The sequence below is a fragment of the Dryobates pubescens genome, chromosome 17 (assembly GCF_014839835.1).
Source record: "Dryobates pubescens isolate bDryPub1 chromosome 17, bDryPub1.pri, whole genome shotgun sequence".
Taxonomy (NCBI): Eukaryota; Metazoa; Chordata; class Aves; order Piciformes; family Picidae; genus Dryobates; species Dryobates pubescens.
This window is the reverse complement of record NC_071628.1, coordinates 8,747,266-8,773,884: the sequence shown is the minus strand read 5'-3', so window position 1 is coordinate 8,773,884 and position 26,619 is coordinate 8,747,266. Positions and strand designations below refer to the sequence as shown.

Sequence of the window (26,619 nt, the reverse complement as noted above, 5' to 3'; positions counted from 1 at the left end):
CTGGTTCCCAGTGGAAATCTAGGTCCAACTCTTAACTTGGCCAAGGGGGTGATTCTGGTTGCAAACTTCCTATTAAAGCTGAGGTTTATTCCTGGTTCCATGCAAACACCAACATGGATAATAAAGTCCCTGGCACTGGGACTGAAGATGTCATTTTAGTTGCTAAGGCACAAGGCACCACAGAGTCCAACTTCCTCCATGATCAGGTGGACAACCAAAACCATTTGTTCACTAAAATTAGCAAATATGACTTAAAGACGCTTTGGAGAGGTGGAAACCTGGGGCCATTTTTCCCCCCCTCCCTCACTAGAGCAGTGAGTCAAACACTTCCACCGAGGTTGAGAGAAAGGGTTCTCTGCAGCTGCTAGGAACCTGTACCCCAAAGTTTCTGCCAAATCACCCCACAATGACAGCCCTGCTTTTGAAGAGGCTGAAAAATGCTGGTTTAGCCAGCTGCTGGCACTGCATCTGTGCAGTCAGAGATCTAACCAAACTCAGAGACACTGCCGAAACTAAAACCCCCAGGAACCCTCCAGCACTAGGATATGAGGTATGTTGCACAGTGAAGAGCTCCAGTCTGAATCCTGGGAGAGGATATTCCCAGGTGCCTGCATTATCCAGGGCCACATCCACCACTGAAAGCCGTCCTCAGAATTCAGAGTTCATGCACAAAATGTCCTTTCTCATTTCTGGAAGAAAACTCCCTGAAGCAGCCCTTTGTTTGCCTGCTGTAACAAAGCCCAGCAGCAAGCCTCTGGGATCCTCCATTCCTGTGTCTACCAAGCAAGGGGCATCTGGTACCCTGTCTTCTTCATGCCTCAGGTCTAAAACTGGTGGTGATAAATGGAAATCTCAAAGGAACAAGCACATGGGAACAGCCTCTCTCTGCAGCTAGGCAGGTAGATGGAAACTCCTGGGATCTGTCTGAAATGCTGTCACAAGTCAGCACCACACGATGGGACCAAGGTGCTCTGAAGCTGCAAACCTCACCCTGGCACTGAGCTCTTTGGGGCTGCTCCTGTTCACATCTGGGAGCATAAAGATCTGCAGGACTAAAGCCTTAACACAAGTCACTCTGAGGCCATCTGGCTCTGCCCTTTCCAGAGCCAGATCTGGGTTCTGTGTTTGTCTTCTGTCTATGAAACAAAGGAAAGAAAACAAAAGATTTCCATAGGAAACTGATTCTCCTTTTCTCCCCTCCCTCTTCCAATATTTTGGCACAAACGTGTGTGACATTCAACACAGATATAAAGAAACAGATAACTGCAGAGCACTCACAAAGTTTATGAGACTTATTTGGCAACTCTGAACCATAAAAACAAGTGCTAAGGGTTGGGTGTTTTTTTCCAGTTGTGGAAGTTGTTTGCTATGAAAGTTGCTGCAGGGGGAAAAAATAAAATATATATATATATATATATGAAACAGTCTGGAGCATGTATGTTTAAAAGGAAGGTTTTATAATACAAGGAAATACACACTCTCCCAGTTTCTCCAGGCAAAAAAACACATCTCAGAGCATTTCAATCAGCTGGAGTAAGTTTCAGACAGAGGGGGTTTGTGTCTGAGATGTCCTGGTTCTTGTGCAGCCACATGTGACAGCGTGGGATGATGACCTGTTAAAGGGCGTCTTGTGAAATGGCACCAAGGGCCTGTTCACTTCCATCACTCGAGCAGAGCAGAGCAGGACATGACTTCGCTATGCCCCTAGGATGTCAGGAGTGGCAGAAACCATTCAACATGCTGAGAAAACAGACTCCAAACTCTCTGTGGTTAATGCAAACAGGCCGCACGCTAACGAAGGTGTAGCATGTCCAGCCGCAGCTCCCCACGGGACAAACGTCTGCCTGGGAGCAGCTCCAGTCAGCAGTTGCTGCAGCAACATTAGGAGGAGCCTTCTGGCCTTTTGCTTCACATCAATCCAGTCTGGGACCATCAGAGTATCAGCTGCATCCCCCAGGCATGAAGCAAGACCTTGCCTCTGCATCAGCAGTCCAGCATGGGAAATTCCTTCCTTTTGGGATACACTGCTGGGGGAGTTAGTTCTTGTCTGCGCTTTCAATGCTTCCTCTTCCCCTGTGGATCAGGTGGATGGTGACAGGAATGCACGAGGAAGAGTCATCCCAGCATCTCACAGTACCTGGCTTTTCAGGGATGCTGCAGAAGAAGAGCCTGGAGCTGTGTGAGGCAGCTAGAAAGTGTCCTCTGAGCGGTGCTCACAGCGGCAGGACACAGCTGGAGGCTGAGCACTGACATCTGAGCCGAAACCAAGTCCAGTTTCTTATCATGATAAACTTCAGCTTCAAACTCGTAACTGCAGTGGCCCATAGCAGAGTAACCAAAGTGCTAACAGTTTCAGTGGAAGTGGCTTACATGGGGATTCAGTTCAAAACAAAACAAAGAAAAATCCACTTTTTTCCCTCTACTTTTTTTTTGTCTTTTTTTTAGCAGGTTTTTTCCCTCCTCCTCACCTCCATAACTGGGAATTTGTTTACTATGCATTTTGTTAAGGGTTAAGCCAATTCCATTCTCCAGTCCTTATTTCCCCCCTCACCTGCCCCCCAGGAGAGGTTTCCTTAGGAGACACTGGAACAACGAATGCTGGGGGAGCCCATTTGTGTCAGGACCTTGTCCAGCCACTGCAGAGGACCATTAAGATGCAGTTCAATCCAGCAGGGAGTACTGGTCACAGTCTGCCGCCTACAAGAGAGAAGGGGGTTGAGGGAGCAGGGGAGGGAGAGAAGGGAAAAAAAAGCCCACATAAATGTGACTTCCAAAACTTTACCAATGTGAAAAGGTTTTCCAGCTACTGAAGCATTCCTTCCTGCTTAGACAATAGCCCTGCACGTGGGGCCAAGGGAAAGTCTCTCTCTCTCTCTCCTGAATGCAGTTTGGGTTTTGGCCTCTGCTGCCAACTTCTTTCAACCCCCTACCTTTACTCTTTACAGCTCCTACAGTCCCACAGGAGCAGCTCACTATAGAACCTATTCACTACTCAGATCCCTGAAAACAAGAGCATCTGATTCCCTGAAGGGAAAGGAAGGTGTTGATCTCCACAAAATTCTGCAGCTTTATTGTGCAGCTTTTGCTTCTCCCAAGCACAGCTGAGTGCTGCACTTGGGACAAACAACCCCAGGAACACTCCAGGCTTGGGACAGAGTGGCTGGAAACTGCATGAGGAAAAAGGACCTGGGGATGTTGGTGGACAGTAGCTGAAGATGAGCCAGTGTATGCCCAGGCATCAAGCAGGCCACCAGCATTCTCGGTGTGGATCAACAAGAGTGCAACCACCAGGATCAGGGCAGTGATTGTCCCCCTGGACTCAGCACTAGTGAGGCCATACCTTGAATACTGGATTCAGTTTTGGGCCCCTCATTACAAGAAGGATGTTGAGCTGCTGGACCAAGTCCAAAGAAGAGCAAGCCTCAAAGATCTTAGAGGTATTTTCCAACCCAAATGTAAGCAGTTTGCCAAACAGGTGACATTCCTCCAGGATATTCTCTTTTCCTTGTGTCTCTAGGTCTTAGCAGAACGTGGCAGTGATGGAGAGAGATCAGCACCGAGCCACTCACACTCCCTGCTGCAGCCCCACCAAGCCCTCTCCCCCAAGAGCCAGGGGAGGTTTGAATGCCACACCACACATGCTGTGTATGGGGCACTCCAGCAGATCTGCATTTGATCAGCTGCCTTAAAAGCAGCAGAAATGCTACAGAGTGAAAACCCCCAGCAGCAGAAACACGGTGACCAGCCCAGTGTTTTGAAGTCCCTCAGGAGTCAGCGGCTGCAGGCAGCGAGCAGAGGGGGATCCTTGCTGGGCCAGCACACACCATCCTTTGGCTTTCCCCTACCACAAAGCACCTTCCCCCTCTCCTGTCTGCTTCTCTCTTACTCTCCCGGCGGCCAGACCCCACGGAGTGTCTCCAGATGGGAAAGCAGGAAGAGATGGGGAGGAAAGGAGGGGAAGGGAAGCCAAGGCCCAGGGCAAGGGGCTCTCCCTCCTCTGCTGAGGGATGGCAGGAGTCCTGTTCTAGACAGAGAGGCAGGGACAGCTGCTGTGGAGGAGGAGGAGGATTATGAAGAGGGAGAAATAGCCTGCAGACAGCCTTGTTGTACACCCTCATTCCCCACAGAAGCTGTCCTTGGAAGCTGTCTGTGGGAGGGAGAAGCCCAAAGTCTGTGGGGCCCGGGGAGAAACCACTGCTGAAAATGGACCCTGTGCTCTGTGGGGCTACTCTGTGCTCCCACGAGCATCCCTACCCCTCCATGGCTGGGTAGAGAAGCAGGGCTTTGGGGTACAGCTCTGCAAGGCCTCAGCCAAGGGCTGTATCTCATTCTGTTGGTGAATCTGTCTCTCTCCTCCTTTGAACTGAAAATGGAAGCAGCTCCCTGCAGGGACCCCACCCATTCCCAGCTCAGGCGTGGCTGGCCAGAGCTGGCAGTCCAGGTTGTGCCCCAAGAGTGGGCGTATGGGAGGGGCTTGTCCCATGCAGCAGCCTAATGGCAAGTGGTTTGCATCCAAGGGTGTCTCCTGAGCTGTTTGGGTGAGAGAAGTGCAGGACAGAGAGCAGAGCACCTCTCTTGTTCTGCTGGCTTCAAGAGAAGCATACAAACCTCTCAGGTCCCTTGGAAAAAATAAAGTCCTCCTGACATCAAAGCATTCCCCTCTGCTGCCTGAAACCAGCCTGACACAAGGCAGCCCTTCAGCTGTCTCAGCAACAGCCTACAGAAACCCAGAGCCTCTGGGCTGCCACACTTCTGCCCTCCATAAACCTATCACAGCAAGCTTCATTCTGCCTTCCCACCTCAATGGACAACACTCTGGCTCCAGCCTTTCAGAAAGGCAAACCCTCAAAGCTCTCGGTGCCCTCAGCTTTCTCCACCAGGTTTTGTCTGGGCAGAGGAGAACCTCCATGCCACAGGCTGCTTATGTACTCAGCTTCTCCCTCCTTCCTCTACCAAGTCCCTGGCACACAAAAGCCCTCAATGCCCCGCCAAAGACCGCTCGAAAAACCAAGCAGCTCGACCAGAAATCAGTGGAGGAGCGCTCCGGAGGCAGCTCCAGCAGTAACGTTCTCATAGCTGAATCAGCCTGACAGCTGAACGTGCTCCGAGAAGGGCAGGAGCTGTAGTATTCTGTGGCAGGGAAATGAGGGAGCGGGAGAGCGGCTCCGGCGCGGGCGCAGGGTTTCGGTGCCTCCAGGACTCTAATGAGATAGTTGACTTTCCGTAAGTCATGCTCATCTGGAGCTCATTACCAGCCGTGGCTCACAGCCAGGCCTGAAATGCTCTGGCCCGGCTGCAGGACGATTTCAAAACAAAATGGACTCCAAACATCTGGAGAAATGAAGAAAGTGGGAGAGTAACGTGCAGGGCCCAGGCTCCAGCTGATACTGCTGGAGGCAGCTGGGCAAGGGGAGCACGGGCAGACAGCCTGGGGGCTCCAAGAGGCAGGGACTGCCCCCAGATCTTAACTAGAGCCACAGATGTAAAGGGTACAGAGTCAAGTATTTCAAAATCACATTTGGCTTCTCTCCTGGCCAGCTCTCTCTCTCCCATAAAACCACCTTCATTTTCCAACCCATTTTGTCTCTGCTTTTGACTCCCTGCGATACTGGGGGATGTTTGCTTGCTAGGGCAGCGAAAGGACAGCAACACGAGAGTCCCTCACGCTGTCTCCACTGACCCCTTGTCAGAATGACCACATCACAGATCCCAAACGTCAGACCCTCCTTTTTACCTTCAATATACAATGGGACTAATTACCCTGCTTCTCTCACTGCCTCCAGTCACACCTAAGGGACTGTCCTGTGACAAGCACCAAGAGAAGGATGAGGAGCTTTCACTCCAACGGTTCTTCCAAACAGAAAGTTTGAAACTCCTCTGCTTTTATCTTAATTTACACAATCCCAGCATGACAGGGGTTGGAAGGGATCTCTGGAGATCATCCAGTCCAACTCCCCTACTAAAGGAGGGTCACCCACAGCAGCTTGCCCAGGATCACAATGTCCAACATGGTTTGGAATCTCTCTGAAGAAGATTCCACAGCCTCTCTGGACAGTCTGCTCTGGGGCTCTGGCACCCTCAGATTCCCTTAGTCCCTGATAGAAACCACCAAACCCAACCCATAGCTATTAAGAAGCACTCACACTGATCCTGACCAGAGAACAGTGTAGTCATAAAATGCCTGAACTATCAAAAATACATCTAATTTTCAGGGGGGAAAAAATAGTCATGGCTCCCACACAGGCCATCTGGAATTATCTGCTGAGCTTCAGTAAAGCTTCAGGTTCATACAGGCTGTGACCAAACACACATGGTTACTGAAATCATAGAATGGTTTGGGTTAGAAGAGACCTTGAAGAACATCTAGTTCCAACCCCCCTGCTATAGGCAGGGCCACCTCCCACTAGACCAGCTTGCTCAAGGCCTCATCCAGCCTGGCCTTGAACACATCCAGAGAGGGGGCAGCCACATCCTCCCTGGACAAGCTGTTCTAGTGTCTCCCCACCCTCACTGTAAAGAATTTCGTTCTAATATCCAGGCTAAATCTGCTATTCTCAGGCTTAAGTCCTCCAGATAGATTACATGAAATGTGCCCTAAACAAATAGGATGGGGAAAAACAAAAGATGAAATCAACATTCTCAACAGCTACAACCTGTCTGAGGAGAGACAGTGCAGAGTGCAGAAGCTTTATGCTTCCCAGGGTGTGCAATAGAGCAGTGGCAATGGCAAGCAGAAGCCCACTGTGAAGTCCCATTGCAAAAGCTGACCTGTATTCTGCTCCCCATCCCTTGACGAAGCTCATTCGGATGGTGCACATTCTGGTCAGCTGGTAGACAGCTTCGAAGCCCTGGTTGACAGACTGAGCCAAGAGAGCAGCGAACTCCTGGTTGTTAAAAATCTTCAAGTTGCATCCTGAGGAGAAGGGAACATGACAAGAGCAAGGTTTGAGCTGGAACACTTGAGGAACCCCTTTCTTTCTGAGGATGGAAAGAAACTCCCCTGTGATGCCACAGGCAGATTGGTTAGACACATGAAAAGGGATCAAGGCTGCCACATTTACACAGCTCTTATGCTGGAAAGGAAGAAAATGCTGCTAAGGACAGGGAACAAGGAGTATGAGACCAAAACTGGGCTCCTCCTGTGAACCTCCTTCCCTCCTCTTTATCTCCATTTCCCTCATATTGTGATTTAAAAGTCCAACTATGACTAACACTTGATGGCAGCAATCACTGTGGGGCCTGAGAGGAAGGAAAGTGCTGGCCAAAAACAGGGACTCCCTGGTGTTGAATTTACATGGTGCCCAGGAGCAGACTAACTGGAGGAGTCTTGAAGTGAAGCCACTCTAGCAAACCAGAAACCAGGTATCAGGGTTAAAAGGGCTGGTAGACGAACTGAAACTAGAATCCTAGAAAGCTGTGGGTTGGCAGGGACCTCTGAGGGTCCCTGTAGTCAGCAAGGATATCCCCAACTAGACCAGGTTGCTCAGAGCTTTGTCAAGCCTGACCTTGAACATCTCCAGGGATGGGGTTTCTACTACCTCCCTGGGCAACCCATTCCAGTGTTCCACAACCCTCATCGTAAAGAACTTCTTCCTAATATCCAATCTAAATCTACCCTGCTCCAATAGCTTGTCCTATCACTAAAAGCCGTTGTCCAAAGTCCCTCCCTGGCTTTCTTGTAGGCCCTTTCAAGTACTGGAAGGCAGCTATAAGGTCGCCCCAGAGCCTTCTTTTCTCCAGGCTGAACAACCCCAGCTCCCTCAGCCTGTCCTCCCGGGAGAGGTGCTTCAGCCCTCTGACCAATTCTGTGGCTCTCCTCTGGCCCCACTCCATCAGGTCCATGTCCTTCTTGTGTTAGTCCTCTCTTAAATTCAACTACCATGCACAAAAGAATTTTCCTTTAAAAAACAGGGGTTTCCCCCAATGTTTAGTCCCAGCTAGAAGACTGAGGACAACTTATTCAGCTGGCTGGAGATACTAAAGGTGAAATACAACAACAGCCTTCATCATTTGAATGAGTAAATGAAGCCAGAACTCTTCCAATAGGTGTTGCTGGGCTTGCTTTCTCCCAGATAATCATAAACAAGTTGAACTCCGCAACTTGGCACACAACCAATGTGCTTTGGGATTACACATGGGCCAAGCCTGAAAAACAACCATTTGGACTGGGATGAATTGTAGGGGTTTTTGTTTTTTTTTTTTTTTCCTAAAGAATCACTTCAGAGCCTGCTCCCTTGGGCTGGACTCATACTGTCATCTGTTTTGGGTCCAAGTGCAGAGGGCAGAGCATAACCACATGCGACAGCTCAGCAGCTGCGGAAACAACTGCCCATTTTAGTGAGCAGAACAGAGCAGAGCCCCAGTGCTGTGGATCTTGCAGAGAGTTTGAAGGGAAGCTGGGTCAGGCAGCCTAAGGGGGCAGAGGAATACAAAGTGGGAGAGCATCAGGGTCTGGTTGAGCACAGAGGAAAGCAGGAATGCTGATCGGGAGGAGATTGCCAAGCTGTTCAGACTTCAGGACTGGATGGGAACAGATCTTCCCAGCACTGTGCCCAGGGGGAGCGGGTGCAACTTGATCTTGTCAAAAAGGCAATAAAGAATCTGCTTCAGACCCAGAAAAGAGCTGAAGAGGAGTCTGAGAAGGCAGCCAAAGACTGTGGCAAAAGTGGGGAGAGCTGGAGTCCAAAAACTGTGCCTTAGAGGAATCTACAGCGGAAATGTGGGTTGTTCATGCCTTCAGATGTTGACTCCAGCCGGGGTGGACTCTTGTGATGTGGCTGGAGAATTAAGTCATGTTTGCAACACTGGCAGCTGCTCCTAAGCATCTGAGGAAGGAAAGCAGTTAAGATGGGCCAGAGTCTGCAGTGTGTGGATTGGTTCTCAAAAGAGAGTCCATCTTATTCAGGTATTTCTAAAGGTTTGGGGTTTAAATCCATACATACTTTGAGCTGCATAAAGGCTTCTGTAAGCCTAGCTAAGTGCCTACATTCCCTTTGGAGTGACATCTTCTCACCGTTGCTCTTCTGCATGTGTCCAACAACAAAGTATTTTCTTCCTAGGTATCTGCAATACATTCTCTTGCAATCTTTCAGCAGACTTCAGATGTACACTTGCTGTAACCAGACCAAGAGGGTGCCTGCAGATGTGATTTCCATGGACTAAAGCTAAGTCAGAAGAGGGGGGTGAAATTTTACTACAAAGGGTGCTGAAGTTTTAATACAGAACAGTAAAAACCCCCACAATTTAGAATTACTATGAGTGAATCTAAGTTAATAAAAGAGATCTCTGGTTATATTCTTCTACTTAAAGGTACAGAAAATTATAAGCATGACAGATAATTACAGAACAATAATGGATGGCTAACACACTGCACAGCACAAGTGGCAGATTCTGCTTTTAGTTTTGCTCAGATCCTGAAGTCCTGTTTCTTCCTGCTTCTATGAATGTGCTGCAAACAATTGCTGGAGCTTGCTCTATCAGTGCCTTCAGCCTTTATGCTATAAAAAATGCCCTGCTCAAGTTGTCAGGTTGCTTAAAATAGGGTAAAGGTTGGCGATCGCTGTCAAGAGAAGGGAGGTCAGCAAATCCGTGCCCACCTTGAGACAGAGCTCGCTTTCCATAACAAGTCCTGTCTGCAGAAGGTGAAGCCTGTTGGGATCACAGCCCTAAGGGAAACACTTCCTTACCTGGTGGAATCTTGCACACTGTTGCTGGGTGCCAGCCATAGCGCTGGTTGCAGTTGGGAGACTGGACAAAAATGGCACTGTCGCTAAGGCACTCCGCGAACACCTCGCCGCCGATGTAGTAGAGTCTTACTCCTCTTCCTACAAAACAGACCACAGGCTGGGCTTAGCTTAGAAGAACCACCTGCAAAATCTGCAAGAGCAGCTGGTACAGATGCAGATGAGCTCTGCAGGAAACAGCTCTCAAAGAGCAGCTAACCCATGAAGGATGGTAAATGAAGAGCACCTCTTTTGGCCCACTGGGTATTCCCACTAGGAACCAAAGAATCCCAGCATGGTGGGGGTTGGAAGGGACCTCTGGAGATCATCTAGTCCATCTTGCCTGCTAAGGCAGGGGGCAGCCTGCTCCAGGGCTCCAGCACCCTCACAGCAAAGAAGTTTCTCCTCATGTTTAGGTGGAACCTCCTGGGTTCCATTTTATGCCTCTTACCCCTTGTCCAATTACTGGGCACTACTGAAAAAAGTCTGGCCCCATCCTCTTGACACCCAGCACTGGAATAAGCTACACAGACAGGTTCTGCAGTTTCCCTCTTTGGAGAGATTCTAAACCCACCCGGTTAGCCTGGGATCCTGGGCAACCTGCTGTGGGTGACCCTGCTTTGGCAAGGGCAACTGAACTGTCTGATCTCCAGAGGCCCCTTCCAACCCCCACCACACTGGGATTCTGTGTGCTGACAAATAAAAAGCTTTAGGTGCAGGTCTCCACCTTCACCCTTGCAAATGACTGACCAAGGCCAGGAAATTACCAATGTGTCTCCTCGTGAGCTCCACCGCCGCGTTTCTGTTCACGTTAGACAGCAAGCCAAGGCAGAAGCGTTCAGAGTTGGAGGGGTCAGTGAAACCATCCACGGTCATGGAGGGCTGAGAGGCGTGGAAAGTCTCTCCCACTCGCTGGTTGAGTTCATAGTAGGATATTGAGCACCAGAACGCGGGCTCGCAGTAGGTGACAGGCTGCAGATCTGCACAGAATACAAAGCAAAATGGATCACAGGCCCGTCAGGAGGGGAAGGGACACACACAAGAAAAAAAAGTGACAGTTTTGAATTACTGTTCTGCTCCATTCCTGGGGCTCACTTCAACCACCAAACTCGAATTACTTGACAGATTTGAACGGACCGCAGCTAGAAAGTTACATCACCCCTGAAGCTTTTGGCACAGGGAAGGTTCACAAATAGTCAGAGATATTAGTCACTCAGCAGGGGGGGTGTCACTTAGCTATCTTCACCCTTGGAGAAAACTGAAAAGGTAAACTTAGCTTTGCTATGTGTCATGGTTTAACTGACACCATGAAATGTGGGATCGCTTTTGGGTAGCCTGTAACCTAGAAAGGGAAAAGGAGAGAAAAAGAAGGGAAAAAACCCCAACCCCAAACAACTTAGAGCAGACCACACACCTGCTTTCAGATCTTACAGAATGGTAGGGATTGGAAGGGACCTCTGGAGATCATGTAGGCCAACCTCCCCCTTCCCCCTGCCCAGGCAGGTTCACCGAGAGATGGTCACACAGCAACACATCCAGGCAAGTTTTTAATGTCTCCAGACGTGGAGACTCCACCACCTTTCTGGGCAGCCATCTCCAGGGCTCCATCATCCTTAAATTCAACAAGTTCCTCCTCATGCTTAGATGGAACTTCTTATGCTCAAGTCTGGCCTGTTAGCCCTTACCCTGTCACCGGGCACCACTGAAAAAAGCCTGGTCCCAACCTCCTCACCCTCAGACCCAACTTTTTCCGTCTTTCCTCATAAAAGAGGTGTTTCAGTCCCCTCAGCATCTCCAAAACTCTAATGCTGTGAGCTTACACCACTCAGCCAGCAAGTCCAGCTTTTGTTCTTAGTGACTCTGTTATCATCTCTCTAGCACTGATGAAACCAGTAGAGATGCCTGCAATACACACCAAACCAAACATAATGCTGGTATCAAAGTGATTTAAAACTTAAGATACTTTTTTCCAGCACACTTCACCTCAAATTATCAAAATAAAGTCCATTTCCCATCCAACAGATGATGGCACACCTCTTATTTGGGTTATGGTTTGACTCAGGCTGTGGAGCAAAGCTGAGCAGACCCAGGCTGAGGCAGCCTCAGGAAGACAATACTTCATGCAATGAAAGGTGGGACTTTGAAGCGGCCTCACATGATTTAACTGCTTCCACTGAAGCCAGTGAGATTTCAGCAGGGGAAGGCTTAAGTCAAATATCCTTGGAAATACTGCACTAGCTGGTGCCCAGTCCTGCTCTGCAAGCCAAGAATCTGCTGAGCAGAGGAAGTGGAAAGCAGCCCAAGCTCATTGATAAGCGCTCTATTCCCCACATTCAATGCAAGAAATAAAACCAGAAAAGAATTCCCTCCAGTCCTCCCCCCAATTTATCACTTCATCCCCTTTCAAATGGTGCTTAAAAGCAGAAAGAACAGCTTCCCATCTGGCCAAAGAGTTAACATCAAGCAGCAAAACCCAGCTTTTTCCATAGGCTTTCCCATCTGTTGCTCCTGCAAGGCTTAGGCAAATCTGGGGCTTAAGAGATCAGCTCCAAAAAAAATCAAAGGCAGGTTTTTACTATCTCAGCCTCCTCTCACACTGGAGAGAGTCTCCACAGAGGTTTGAGAGTCATTCCTCACCTGGTACCTGCTGTTACTCCCATCTTTAGGAACAGGCTGAAGCAACCTGACTTCAGCCAAGACATGCAGGTTTCCTCTCTGTTTCTGTGGTGTTTGAGTTCCCAAAGCAGCTGGTAATCAGGAGAAAACCTTTGTTTTTTGCCTTGTCACAAGCTTTGCTGACAGAAAATAAGGAATTGAATAAAAGAGCATCTAGGGAGCTCTCTAATCCTTAGCAGACCTTCAAAGACCATGAATTTTAGAGTCTATGCCCATTCCCAGGTATTTTTCACCATCTTTCTCTTTCCTTAACCATTATGAGCTGAAGAAAAATGCTCCATCACAAGCCAAACTCAATGTTCCTGCTCTTCTCCACACACTGCACCCACAGAAGAATCAGGATGTATTCCTCTTACAGTAAAGGACATAATGCTCAACATGAAAGCTAACAGAAAGCAAGAGAAGAATTTAGTTCAAAAGAAGAACTTAGCTCAACTTAAGAGATCTGAGAAGCACACCTCTGGTTTTGTCACACTTTAAACTGTTTTGCAGCTTAAGGCAAGCCCCTATCAACACAGTCACAGACTGCACTGAGTTGGAATGGACCTTCAAAGGTCATCTTGTCCAACTTCCAATCCCAGGGACACCTCCAACTAGATCATGCTGCTCAGGGCCGTATCAAATCTGATCTTGACTGTCTCCAGGGATGGGGCCTCAGCCACATCCCTGGGCAACCTGTTCCAGTATTTTACCACTCTCATTGTAAAGAATTTCCTCCTCTCCTGTGATGCAAAGGTGCTAATGAACACATCCAGCAGACACACAACTTTACTGTCCCCTGAAGGACATATGAGGTCACTGGACACCGCCAGTTTCCCAATCCCAGCCCCATTTCATCCATTAGCAGCAGGAATCTGTAGACATCGTGATCAGCTCCGGGCTTCACATGACTGCAGTGCAGTTTGTACAGAGGTACAGCAAATACCAGCACTAATCAGAGTCATTAAGGTGTGGCCACCCACTTAAGAAAACAGATTGTGTTCCACATGACTGCGCTCTCAGTCTGCAGCAAGTGCTTTTCTAATTGAAAGGCTGCTCGGCTCCAGAAGAAAAACCCCAACAAATCAACTTTTGTTGATCCTTAAGTCACATCCTCAGACTGGTACTATTCAAGTTAGAAAAACACCACAAGCCTCTACTGCTCTGGCTGGTTTTGTGGTCCTCTCTTTCAGAAACCACCTCCGCTCGGTAGCGAGGCTCAAGGGAACCGCGGATTCCCCACCAAAGGACGGCCGGAAATTTTATTTCTGGCTTACTTGCAGCTTGAGGAAAGACACAAACCAAGGAATCCTATTTTGAAGAAAAATCTCTCTCTAAAACATGCAACCGAGCTGCTTTCTCCTGTGATTTGTGGTCTTAGGCTTTAGCTTAAGCTGTCATGGGATGGCTGAGTTTCCTCTTATGTTAGAGTTGTCCTGAATATTCCTTTTAAATTTATGGATTTACTGCTCGGGGAAAAGTAAGAGAATGTAGCTCTGCTAGAGCTGAAGAATCCTGAGGGGCTACACAATCATCTCAAACATGATGCATTAAAACCAGGCAAATCCTGCTTGAATTGCCTCTGTACAATTTCAACCTTGACTTACTCCAGCTTTGCTTTCACAAGTGTCCACCGAGGATTGGGACGCTCCCCATGCATCTTCCCTGCAAGATGGAAAGCCCTATCTGTTCAGCTGCAGAGGGGAAAAATGCTGGCTGCTTTGCACTCTCTACACTGTGCTCTAAGCAGAAGAGTGGCTGTTATCCTCATTTCAGTCAGTGCATTTGGGACACAATGTCATCAGAAGTTACTGACACTTTACCCACCTGGGGAAGCTGTAGCCACATTCAATCTAACTCCCTCCTCAGACACAGGAAGATAAATGTGTGCACACTCCCTTCCCCTTGGTACTTTGAGAAGGGCTGCTCTGGGAAACAGCATTTCAACACAGAATCAGAGAGCCTGATGGTACTGACAGAACTGGGCCCTTCACTCCAGGAAGGACATTAAGGGGCTGCAGCACATCCAGAGAAGGGCAACAAAGCTGGTGAAGGGTCTGGAGAACAGGCTGGTGAGGAGCAGCTGAGGGAACTGGGATTGTTCAGCCTGGAGAAAAGGAGGCTGAGAGGAGACCTTTTGGTTCGCTACAACTCCCAGAAAGGAGGTTGGAGCCAGGGTGTGGGCTGCTCTCTAATCCCTAATAACAAGAAACAGGATGAGAGGAAACAGCTTCAAGTTGTGCCACAGGAGGTTTAGTTTGGACATTAGGAACAATTTCTTCACTGAAAGTGTGGTTAAGAACTGGAACAGGCCGCCCAGGGCAGTGGTGCAGTCACTGTCCCTGGAACTGCTCAAACAACATCTAGAAGAGTTGCTGAGGGACCTGGCAATTCTGGGTTAATGGTTGGACTTGATGATCTTGGAGATCTTTTCCAACCTTACTGCTTCTATGAGTCTATGATGTGAGGGTAGGGTCTGTGCTTATTTCACATACAGCTTTTGCGTCAAGTCGTTTGCGGTGCAAACACTGACAATGGATTTCCTGTGCACCAAGGGACTGCCTTGCTCCAATAAACAATGCACATGCAACCTCAGGCCTGGCCCTTGGCCAGCACAAACTCCCTGACTTCATTCCCAATGGCCACATCACTGGCAACTCTGCTCTCATTCTAGTTTTGTTCTGTATTTTCTCCAGTTTGTCTTTCAGTAATACAGAAGAGATGACTGGATATCGAATCACAGAACGGTTTGAGCTAGAAGGGACCTTAAAGATCGTCTAGTTCCAACCCCCTTATCATGGGCAGGGACACCTCCTATTAGACCATGTTGCTCAGGGCTCCATCTGACTTGGCTTTGAACACTTGCAGGTTTGGAGCCTCCACAACTTCTGTGGGCAACCTGTTCCAGTGCCTCACCACCCTCATGGGGAAGGATTTCTTCCTAATGTCTGATCTCAATCCAGCTTCTTCCATTTTGAAGCCACTGCCCCTCATGAGGGTTAGACTAGATGGCCAGACTATTCTGTGATCCCATGTATTTCTGCAACTTCCACTTAAAGCTTCTATGTTTGACAACTGAAACCTGTGTTAGCACAGGGTGTGGGCTCAAAGATCTCCAGAGGTCCCACCCAACGCTTACCATTCTGTGATACTATGAAAAACTCACAACTGAAACTTGGATCAAATACCAAGTCAAATACACAAGCAGAAAGAAGATAAAAACCATCCCAGTATGTCACCTTGAAACACTTTTGTGCCTGTGAATGGGGAAGATGAAACCCCCCAAGTTCCTTCCACCCCATATTAGTCTTACAGCTTTACTGCACCTCAGACAACCCTGGCTTCTATCATCCTAGCTGGTTTGTCTCATGCTTAGGTTATTGCCTTTGTAATTCTCTGGAATATGGCCATGGGATTTAAGTCCAAAGTTCAGCTTGCACAAAGTAAGCTGTCTGAAAAGCATCAGGTAGTTCTGATCAAATAAATGGACATCAATAATGTGACATTATTTTCTTAATGGCAAAACTGCCAAAGCCCACAGCTCTGCTGCTGGGAGCTTGCTGGTTTATTTTCCTCATTCCACACTGTTGTGGTTTTTCAAATTCTATTCAATTTTCTTAACAAACGCACAGCCAAAGCCTGATTAAACCTCAGCAGATCAAAGTACAGCCCTAGACACTGGAGCATTCTGCTCAGCCACTGAATTATACAGCACAGCAAAAGCAGGAGCACTGCAGGCCATCATCCACCAGCTACCTTCTGTCCAACTGGCTGGAGGGAAAACCCACACAACTGAGAAGTTCTGCTCTCCCCGCCTGTGCAATCGTATTCTGGGCTGCAGAGACCATCAGGCTGAGGGTCTGCCTGATACCTACGCTGCTATAAGCAGTCCTTTACTTTAGATACACCATCCTCAAGGTACAGATGATGACAGCTTTGTGCTTTGACAGTTTTAAGAGGTGCTCAGCTATGTATCATTTAATTTATTATCCTTCAGCTTCCTCACATGCAAACATTTACAAGAATTTTGTTGAGGAGATGAGAAGTTCTCCATTTGTGGCAGCTCTTGACGAAGAGCAACAAATATTTGGTTTGCAAAGCTTAAAGTTCCCTTTCCATGTCAGTAAACTGAAGTGCTATGCTGATGCCTTCTCCTTATACTCCAGCTTCACCTGCTCCTACTTAGCTTTTGTCACCAGACAGCACATTATGTATCTGACAGGTCCATCAGCTGAGCAGTGTGCTAAAAAACATAAAATCCAGTGTCCCTCTTAGAGAGGATACTCACTGGGGCCTCTTTCCTAGAAACTCCTTTTTGCCTTACGTAAGGCAGATGCCACAGTCAGCTTGCCAGCTTGTGCCTTGTTACATGCAATTGGCTTTTTAATTTTTAGGCTAAAAGAATATGTAAAATTGCTAGAAGTTCTCAATCACTTCCTAGGCAGCACACTGGAACATAACAGATCCAAATGAAAGAGACAGAGGAGAGAGGTGACAGAGGCAGGGGAGAGGGAGAGGCAGGGGGGAGAGGGAGAGGCAGGGGGGAGAGGGAGAGGCAGGGGGGGAGAGGGAGAGGCAGGGGGGGAGAGGGAGAGGCAGGGGGGGAGAGGGAGAGGCAGGGGGGAGAGGGAGAGGCAGGGGGGAGAGGGAGAGGCAGGGGGGAGAGGGAGAGGCAGGGGGGAGAGGGAGAGGCAGGGGGGAGAGGGAGACAAGTAAGTCACAGAATCACAGAATGATGGAAGGCATCTCTCTTCTTGGGCTTCAATAGTTAAAGTAAATAATAATTTAGTGGCACCATGGCAATAAAACCCATGCTTTAAAAAAGAGAAGAGAAATCCCCTCTTCAACAGCCCCAAGATATCCAGAAGTCAGCCAATGACTGACAAATTCTGGAGCAGTGTCAAAAGTGTCCTGTGCCAGGATTAAAAGCATATGTAAACTTTATGGCTATGGTTATTCACGAGGAATCTCAAGTGGCCTCTGTCTGCTGGCTTAATGAACATTTGGAGAGCAGATCCTGCAGCCAGCCAGAGCTGTGAGTGCTTTTTATGACAGACCATTGAGAGCAATTTCAAATAGGGTAAGAGCTCAACCTGATGGAGATCAAATCTCTTATGGCTGCAGGTATGAAAATAAAGGGCAGAGCCATTTGAGAAGCTAACAGAGGTTCAGAAATAGCCACAAAACCTCTAATAGTAGGTAAAGGTGCTTTATATCAAAAGGAAAGGGGTTCACAACTGCTATTTCTTCTTCAGCATTCCTCCTGTTTAATGTCTCCAGGTTATGGAGTCAATCAGTGACAGCAGTCATCCAGTAATCACTTCAGGCTGGACTATTCCTGGTGCCCAGGATGGAGTTAGGTGGGGGAGGGAAAACATAAAAATAAGCTGCCTAGGGCAGTGGTGGAGTCACCATCCCTGGAGGTGTTAAAAAAAAAGTGTATATGTGGCACCTCAGGACATGGTTTAGTGGTCATGGCAGCATTAGGCTGGACTTGGTCTCAGAGGTCTTTCCAACCAGAATGATTCTATGATTCTAAGACAGCAAACTTGAGCATGGTCTTATGCTCAAACACCTCTGGTGTTCAAATTATGTTGTCTATGAGATCTATACCTCTTCATCCTCCAGCATTCCTGCCCTCTCTCCATATATGCAGATGCTCCAACTGCACACCAAACAACTAACCTCCTCCTCTTTGCTCATTTCATGCTCAGTTTCATTCTTGGACCATGAGTTATTCCAGTGGCTTAAGGCACAGGGCTGCAGTCCCTATGCAGTCTAGGAAGTTCCATCAGGTAGACCTCCCATATGGTCTGACACCATTCCAGCACTTGTGGTTTTGGTAGGAGTCCCCAACCACTGCCACCCAAACCCTCCTCAAGGCCATGCCTGTCTGTGCTGTGTGACTGCATGCTTGCTGTGCTGGGGCTGGGGCTTTGCTCCAGAGCTGGGTTTAGGTGAGGATGGAATGAATTTGCTGCCCTTCCATCAAGCAGATTGCCTGAGCTGATGAAGCAGTTCAGGCAAATCCACTGTTCTAGCCCTCTGCCCACAAGGTGTGCATAACAGCTTTTACTCTGTAATGGATAGTACACCAAGTTAATAAACATGACAAATCATAAGGTGCTATGGTACACTGTGAAAGAGACCAGCAAGCACCGCAAATTTACAGAGTAACTTTCCAAGAGAAAAAAAATTAACCTCAACCTGCATCCTCTAAAAAATCTAAGAACACAAAACCAGCAGCAAAATGGACAGAGCCCTTGCAAGCTCATGTTATGAAAAAGGTGTCTTTTTGCTGCAGCACTTCACTCACTCCTTCTGGTCTTCACCTGACAACACTTCTCAGGTTTTTATTTAACTCTCTGATGCCAGTTCAGATTTCTTTATTTCATGCAACTTCAAATGTCTTTGTTCCATACAGGGTTACTCTGAACCTGTTATCACAGTAAGAGGATTAGCAAAAAGGAACATGATCAGTGCTCACAACCTCAAGAAAACAACATCATCATTAAAATGTCACTATCCAGACTTCAATTACACACAGTTCTCAAGATCATGTGCTTACCCAGGTTATTGTGTGCTGGAGACATTGGGTTTGGTGATAAGTTTGGAGAACCTGAAAATCAAGACATGGTAATTGTTAGTCTGGCATCTGCACAAGGGAAAACACTTGCACAGAATGTTCAGTGCTGCCCAGGCTTGTTGAGGGGATAACCCACTTCTCACTTCAGTCTCATTTTGTGACACCAGAAGCTTTCTCTGATGTTGATGGCTCTTTACATGAGCTTCCAGATGTTATTATTTCTATCAACTTGTTACATCTAAGCATCCTCATAATACCTTCACTGAAGCTTAACCCATTAATTCTCAACACTGAGCATGCAGTTGTTTGCTTGACTTTCACTTGCAGATGTCAACACTTGACTCCAGTCAAGTTCTTTTAAACTAGACTAGAGTCAATTTTAAGTTGGACATTAGAAAGAAATTCTTTACTATGAGGGTGGTGCAAGACTGAAACAAATTGCCCAGGGAGCTGGTAGGGGCCCCATCCCTGAAGACATTCTGGGTCAGGCTTGGTGGGGCTCTGAGGAATTTGATCTAGTTGGTGATGCCCCTGAGACTGCAGGGGGGCTGGACTAGATGACCTTTAGAGGTCCCTTCCAACCCAATGCATTCTACAAAACCGAGTTAGCTGGGCATTTAAGAGCTTGATGTTCCATTGCTAGGCACAAAACATTCTTAACAGTCAAACCCACACCGTCTTACATCAACAAATCTTACTGGTTTGGGGACAGTGGAATATTGGATCCACCTATGCAGATGTGACCAAGCAACTGTCAGAATTTTATCCCAAATCCTTTTATTGTGGTCCACAAATTCTGTGCATCTGTTTCAAATATCTGCGCTTGGATGTCCAGAGCAATTTCCACGGTCCCTGGCTGCGACATGGATGCAGGCAGGTGGCACAGCCCATTTTGGCTTTTCCCTCACACCCTGAGTTTGGCTGCTTTCTTTAAAATGTGTTTTTCTCTAAAGAGGGAAGTCCATGGCATCTGAAGGAAGGGATATAGCACTGGAACCTAAATGGAGTATTTATAGCTCCTTCCAGGCCGCTCCTGTTCCAGCTGACTTCCCAACAAGCCATACATACATTCCACATGTCAACCACATGACCAATAATTGTATGCACTAAAATGGATTGTGTCAATAGGCTTGTGTTTGATGTAGACAAACCAACCCACGCTGCCTCCCCTCCATCTGTAGCACTGCAGTGAGAGACTGCAAACCTCTCCTCCCTCTTTTAGAATCCCACGGACGCACTACGGCTGCAGACAGGCACAGAAACCAGGATATTTGTGTGCAGTACCTGCACTAATTAGCTTCTGCGTGTCTATCTTTAATGTAAGTGCCATGGATTTGCATATCCCTCTTGTAACGCATCAGACTTCCTAATCAAGGATGTGTATTTGCTTTTCAAGCACAAGTTTTACGTATGCAGAGCCTGGATCAGTGGTTCCTACACCACTCAGATCAACAAGATGCCTTAAACAGTCCCTGAAAGAGGAAACCTACATGTTTAATTTCCATGCTGATAAAGGTCAGCAGCAGCACTGAGGCTGCTCACTACACCTGGTTACTTCTTTTCTTGGCAGCAAGAGAGAACTCAGACTTTTAACTTCCTTTGGGATAAATGATAAACCCATTTCAACCCTCATCTCTCTCAAATATACACTTAAACCGGACATTCCGGTATGTACAGTAAGCAGCCAAGTGAGGAGAAGAATTTCTCTGTGGAAACATGCCTGCTTACATGCCCAATTTTCATGTGCCTACAGATGCATGGACATAATCACCCTTGGATGTTTCCCCCCCTGTTACAGGCTCCTACTTAGTAGTATCTAATGATAGATGCTGAGGAGAACAGGAACATGCTGTACCATTCACCAACAGCAATAAAATCCACAGCCCTGTGCTTCGCATGAGGTGGCAGTCTATGCTTGCACTCCTACAGGGATAAAATACCTCAAACCACCATTTGATCTTCGGTGCCTCAAAGAAAAACTTTAAAGGAGTCTCTGAGATGACCTAAAAAGCTGCAGCAAACGGTAAGAGATGACTTACCTGCATCCATGCTGGGGTTCATCTGGTGGTCACTAGTTTCTCCATCCTCACTCAAATAGCCTGGAGGAGGTGTCTCTAGAAGCATAAAACGATCATACTGTCATTGCAACTGAATTTTAGACACCAGAAACATTTACTTCATTATTCACAAGGAGCTACACTTCCTTTTTATTACTTTTCTCTCTCAAGCTGCTGAGAGGAGGAGCTGGCACAGCCGGGATAATGGGCACAGTGTGTTTGTGAATAACACAGGAGGGGGAAACAAAAAAAATCTGGATTTTCAATCCCATGAAACTTTAAGCCATGTAGAGAGTTTTCTGTCCACGTATTTTCCCTCTCCTGGTGTGCAGCTGCATAGCTTGCCCATGCAAATAAGGTGTAAATTGCTTGTAAAAGAGATACATAAATAGAAGAGCTCAATTCCATCAGAAATTTCAAGGGTTTTACTCAAAGTAAAATGGCTGAATGTCATTCAAACCTAAACTTAAGGGAACACTCAGCTTTATAATCCACAATAAACTCAATGTTGAAAGGGAAGAGGTGAGTTTAAAGAAAACAAACCCAAACTATAAACAGCACTGTGGTGTGCCTACATTTACAGCTTTCATCTATTTTTGCATAGGTTCCCACTCCTTAGCCTCACAGTAACGATGGAAAGACATTCCAGTCATCCAGCCTGGCATACACAGACACAACCCACTGTGCAATATGACCCTGTTCCCTCCCCTCCCAGTATGGAAGCTCTACAGTACCTGGAATGTAGTTGCTCTGTGGCTCGATACCTGCTGGGAAGTTAGTGTTCTCTGGAATAGAATGGCTGTAGTCATCTAATGGTGGGAACTCAGCTGGGATCTCTGTGTGCCGAGGCACCAGCACTGGAGGTAACACTGCACAAACGGGAAGGAACACAAAAGACACAGCAGCAACGTTAAGCAGCTTTAAACTAAAATGATTGAAACTCTGGAAAATGAAGAGGAACCAGTTTGGAGGAACACCCTTAAACAGATGCAACACCAAAGTCGCTAATTAAGGGACACAATGTGACACTTGCTCCTCCAGAGACTGCAGGGGGGCTACAGCAAAGCTGGGCAGGGACTGTTTGCAAGGGCATCTGGCAATAGGGCAAGGGGCAATGGTTTTAAATTGGAGCAAGGTAGATTTAAATAGGACATTAGGAAGAAGTTCTTTACTATGAGGTTGGTGAAACATGGGAATGGGTTACCCAGGGAGGTGGTGGAGGCCCCATCCCTGGAGACATTCATGGTCAGGCTGCTGGAGGCTCTGAGCAAACTGATCTAGTTGGGGATGCCCCTGCTGACAGCAGGTGGATTGGACTAGATGACCTTTTGAGGTCCCTTCCAACCATACAATTCTATGAAAGAAAGATCAGCAGTTAAAGCAGCTCTTAGCAGATCTCAGCTGGGGACAGGATACGTGCTTAGCTGAACACACCTAGTCTGGCTGCCCCTTCTAAGGCAATGAAACAGGTCTTCTTGAAAAACCATTAAAGAGAAGTTCTACCACATAATTCAAAAGGAATATATTTCCCATAAAACGAAGCAGCAAGGTAGGATTAGCATAAACATCCAGACTGGTTCTGCAGATTTGCACTGACATGCGGCAGAAGGATCTGCAGCTCCAGATGAAAGGCTTCTTTAGAGGCAGGAGGAGACTTCAGAAGAGAAAGTTCAGTTGTATTAGGAGCTATTCTTAAACCCACTTCAACTTAGCAGTGAGTTTATCCTTAATTTAATACCAACAATTAGGGATGCATTGGAAATTGTCATGGTTAATCCTGGTGTCTACTGTATGTGTGAGTTGTTTATGCGCACAGCAGGCCACATTAGGAACCTGGCAACAATGCAACCTGCTCATCTTGGATTTTATTGATTTGAAATCATAGTTTTCCCCTGAGTGCAGATTCATAAATTATTCTACTGCATACAGAAAGAAATTATCATCAATAATTGATGCTCTTTGGTTTTAAACCCTGACTCCTGCTGCTGTGTTCAGTTTTGAAATGCACTTAGGAATCCTTTCGACTGGCACCGAGAAGCTGAGCACCCACGGCCGGAGCCAGCAGTACCTGGGGTCTCCACTCTTTGGTAATGATAAGGATTCACACAGACTTCATCCTTCTTCATGTTGAAGGCATACTCGCACATCTCCATGGCACGCAGCTCATGGTGGCTATGAAGGTCTGGCCACCGCCACAGCCGGCAGTAGATCACATGGGGAAGACCCTTCCGGTGGGATACCTGGAGCCGGCCATCTAATGATCTGCAGTCAGAAGATAAAGATGAGAGCAATTTAGACTGGCATTAATACAGGCATACTACTGACCACATCCCATCAAATGCTGCACAAGGGAACCTCGTGTGAAGACCGCAGACTTCAAAAGGAGGCTCCAAGCACAGGCAGCATGGCTAACAGAGCTTCTTGACACAAACCCAGAAAGTGGTAGTCACCAAAACCTGCTGAGATAGTGCTGCAAGGAGGCATTGGACTTGATCTTACAGGACATTTCCAAATAAAATGATTCTATACTTCTCAGTCTAAGAAGGACATTGAGGTGCTGGAGTGGGTCCAGAGAAAGGCATAAAACTGGTGAAGGGTCTGGAGAACAGGGCTGTTGAGCAGCTGAGGGAACTGGGGTTGTTCAGCCTGGAGAAAAGAAGGCTGTAATAGCCCTGCTCTGGATTTATTAATTTTCTGAAAAGAGGTTAATTTGGAGGCAGAACTACAGCAAGTGAAAATCCATCCATTTAGTAGCTCTCCTGAAGTGTTTCTGTATCCTAAACCAACAGGCCATCTGCACCGCCCTCAACATCTTCTGCTGTCCATGTCAAAGGATTTAAAGCATGTGCTAATAAAACTAGGCTTTTGAAATACAGAGCTATGCCACACATGTAGACATGGCACTTCAGGCCATGGGTAATTGGCCATGGTGGTCTTTGGCTGAAGGTTGGAATTGATGATCGTAAAGGTCTCTTCCAACCAAAACAATCCTGAGTCCCATTGTGACAAAAGGATGCAAAATTGCTACAAAGACCTCTAAATGGTGTTCACAAATACTACAAACAAGCAAGGCCTCAAATTTCCTTTTCCAGCTTGAAAGGAAAAAATAACTCCCAACATCACTTACTTTTGTTTTCACATCTAGCCTGTGCCTTCTCAAACCCATTTTTCACCCATCCTCAGCCCCAGAAGAGCCTGTTCCTAGCAAACTTTCCTGGGAAGCAAGACAACTGCATTCAGATCCTTTCCAGCAGAGGAAAGAGCTGGAGCAGGGTCTCTTCTATCCTGAATGAGGGCTCAGCTCCCTGAGCCACTAAATGGGAACTGCCTCCAGGCACTTGCTTTGAAGTCTAACCCTTCATTTCCTTTCTTTTTCCTAATGACTGAAATGAAACACTTCAGGGGCTCAGGGAAATGAAATATTTCTATTTTTTAATTTGTCCAGGAATGGAAAAAAAGAGACAGAAAAAAAAAAAAAGAAGGGGGGGAGGGAGGGAGGGAGGGAGGGAGAAGGAGGAGGAGGGGGCAGAAAATTGAAATTATTTCCCTTGGTTCTTTGTGTTGGCAGCAAATGTAGCAAAACAAAACAAACCCAAACCAAAACACACAAACAATTATTCAAATGGTGGTTGTGCTCCTCTTGGCTGCCCTAAGAGAGTTTTCCCAAAAGCTTCTCTGGCAGAGCTTGGTAGCACACACACACACACACACACACCCCTCTTGTAAACACTGCTACAACAAGGAGGAAATCAAAACACAACCATTGCAAGTACTTGATTTAGGGCAGCAGGACAACACGTCATGTAACTGTTGGGTATGAGGTGCATGTGGAGGCCATGCCACCACTGAGGGACTTGCTGGTACAAGTTTACAAACCCATCTGAAACCTGCAAGTGCATTACAGGCCCGGGAGATGCCCAGTGCCCACAGTTATTATTTCTAGTATGTATTTCTTCATACTGTGCTTGCTATCTACGGGTCACGCCTTCTCCTCAGGCTGCTCTGTGATGGGGCGACCAACCAGCTGAGTGTCTGGCATGTTTTCCAAGTGTGTCCTTATGTCAAGCTCCTTCTGAGGGCAGGAAAGCAAAAATTGGCCTTTCCAGGTGGAAGCCTCAGAGGGAGGGTGCCAATGTCTGGAATTGATCTTCTGTAGAAGGTAGGAATCTTGGTATTGATTACACTGGGGTCAAGAGTTGGCTTATGTGACCCAAAAACTTGTCAGTTTGGAAAAATTAATAACAAAATAATACCAAAAGTGTGAAAATGGTCACTAAATTTAACTAAAATAGAATAGGCTGAGACAAGGAACAAGACAGGACTGCTTTTCTGTTCTCCTTTCAAATGTCTTTGCCTGCTTGGAAGGGTATCTTGCATCTAAGTGGGAGGACAGGAGAAAAAATAAGACTCAGAGCGATGATTCCAAGTATCCCACAAGAAGCAGAACTATGGTAAATGTTCTTACTGTCCCCAGTCACCTTCAAATGGACATCAGAGCTGCAGGGACAGACCTGGGGTGAGGTCAGCTGATGAGATGGGCTAAGGCAGAGCATGTATGACATTGGGATTATGTACAAGGATGAGTCTCGCCCTGCATTTCCAGGAGAGAAGAAACTCTTTGCACCTACAACAAAACTCTCAGTCAGCTGGAGGATAAAGTGCACTGGTTCCCATCACCCCAGGGTCCTTGGTACAAGCTATGAAGACTTTAAGTAACTACATCCACATGCTTGGCTCGCTTTGGATCCATGGCCCTCACCACCCAGGTTAGGGGAGGAGCCCCTCCACCAACAAAGTTCTTGCAGGAGGCAGTGAAGAAAGACATCAAGTCACTGTTGTCTGACCAGTCCCCAAATCCTGAACAGCTTCAGAGGTTATCTAAACCACAACCAGGCTAAGAGCCTACCATAGGTCTCTCAATCACTAGTATCACAGCAACTCATGTTTGTTAGCAGAGACTACATGCTGTGGAAAATGTGTTGGCCTTGCTGTCTGCCACTGCTCATGGCATGAACACTGTCTGTAAGGCAGAAGAGATGGACTTCTCTACAACCTCATCTAAAAAAAGGCCTTTTTAGAATGCCAGAACCATATGGTTTATTTTCAAACATAGTAACTTCCCCTTCTCCCCTCTCCCCTCAATAAGAAGATAAGGTAGAAGAAATGATATTTCCCCAAAGCTCTGGGGGCTAATTACATTTCTGTGATTGTGAAATCTCTTCTCAAGCCCTCTGTTCAGGGACTTGGGACAAAACAACATTGTCTGCATGTTCTTGGGAAGAACATGACTAAGGACCAGAGCAGTTTTATTTCTTTCTGCTTTCCTGACTCAACTCTCAAGGAGTTATTTTCTCCAAAGCAACAAATAACTATGGCTGAAATGGGATAGAAGATTACATGATCAAACACTGTGCTCTGCTAAATCCCAGCATGGTGGGGTTTGGAAGGGACCTTTGGAGATCATCCAGCCCAACACCCCTACTAAAGCAGGGCCACCCACAGCAGGTTGCCCAGGATCATTATGTCCAGGTGGGTTTGGAATCTCTCCAAAGGAGGATACTTCCCAGAAGTTCCCTCCAAAAGCAGCACTATTTGCTTT

General features: G+C 47.1%; 1 protein-coding gene across 1 annotated transcript in view; it reads right to left on the bottom strand.

Moving 5' to 3' along the window:
• Nucleotides 1-2,442: 2,442 nt before the first annotated feature.
• SMAD3 (SMAD family member 3) overlaps nt 2,443-26,619 on the bottom strand; it is an 85,643-nt gene continuing 61,466 nt past the window's right edge. Inside the window, exons 2-9 of the mRNA XM_009903876.2 lie at nt 23,089-23,282; nt 21,755-21,889; nt 21,003-21,077; nt 18,946-18,996; nt 10,490-10,702; nt 9,687-9,824; nt 6,769-6,913; nt 2,443-2,697 (exon numbers count right to left, since the gene is read on the bottom strand). Coding sequence (XP_009902178.1) covers nt 2,574-2,697; nt 6,769-6,913; nt 9,687-9,824; nt 10,490-10,702; nt 18,946-18,996; nt 21,003-21,077; nt 21,755-21,889; nt 23,089-23,282 — 1,075 coding nt within the window. The 3' untranslated portion in view covers nt 2,443-2,573. The remainder of the gene's footprint in view (nt 2,698-6,768; nt 6,914-9,686; nt 9,825-10,489; nt 10,703-18,945; nt 18,997-21,002; nt 21,078-21,754; nt 21,890-23,088; nt 23,283-26,619) is intronic.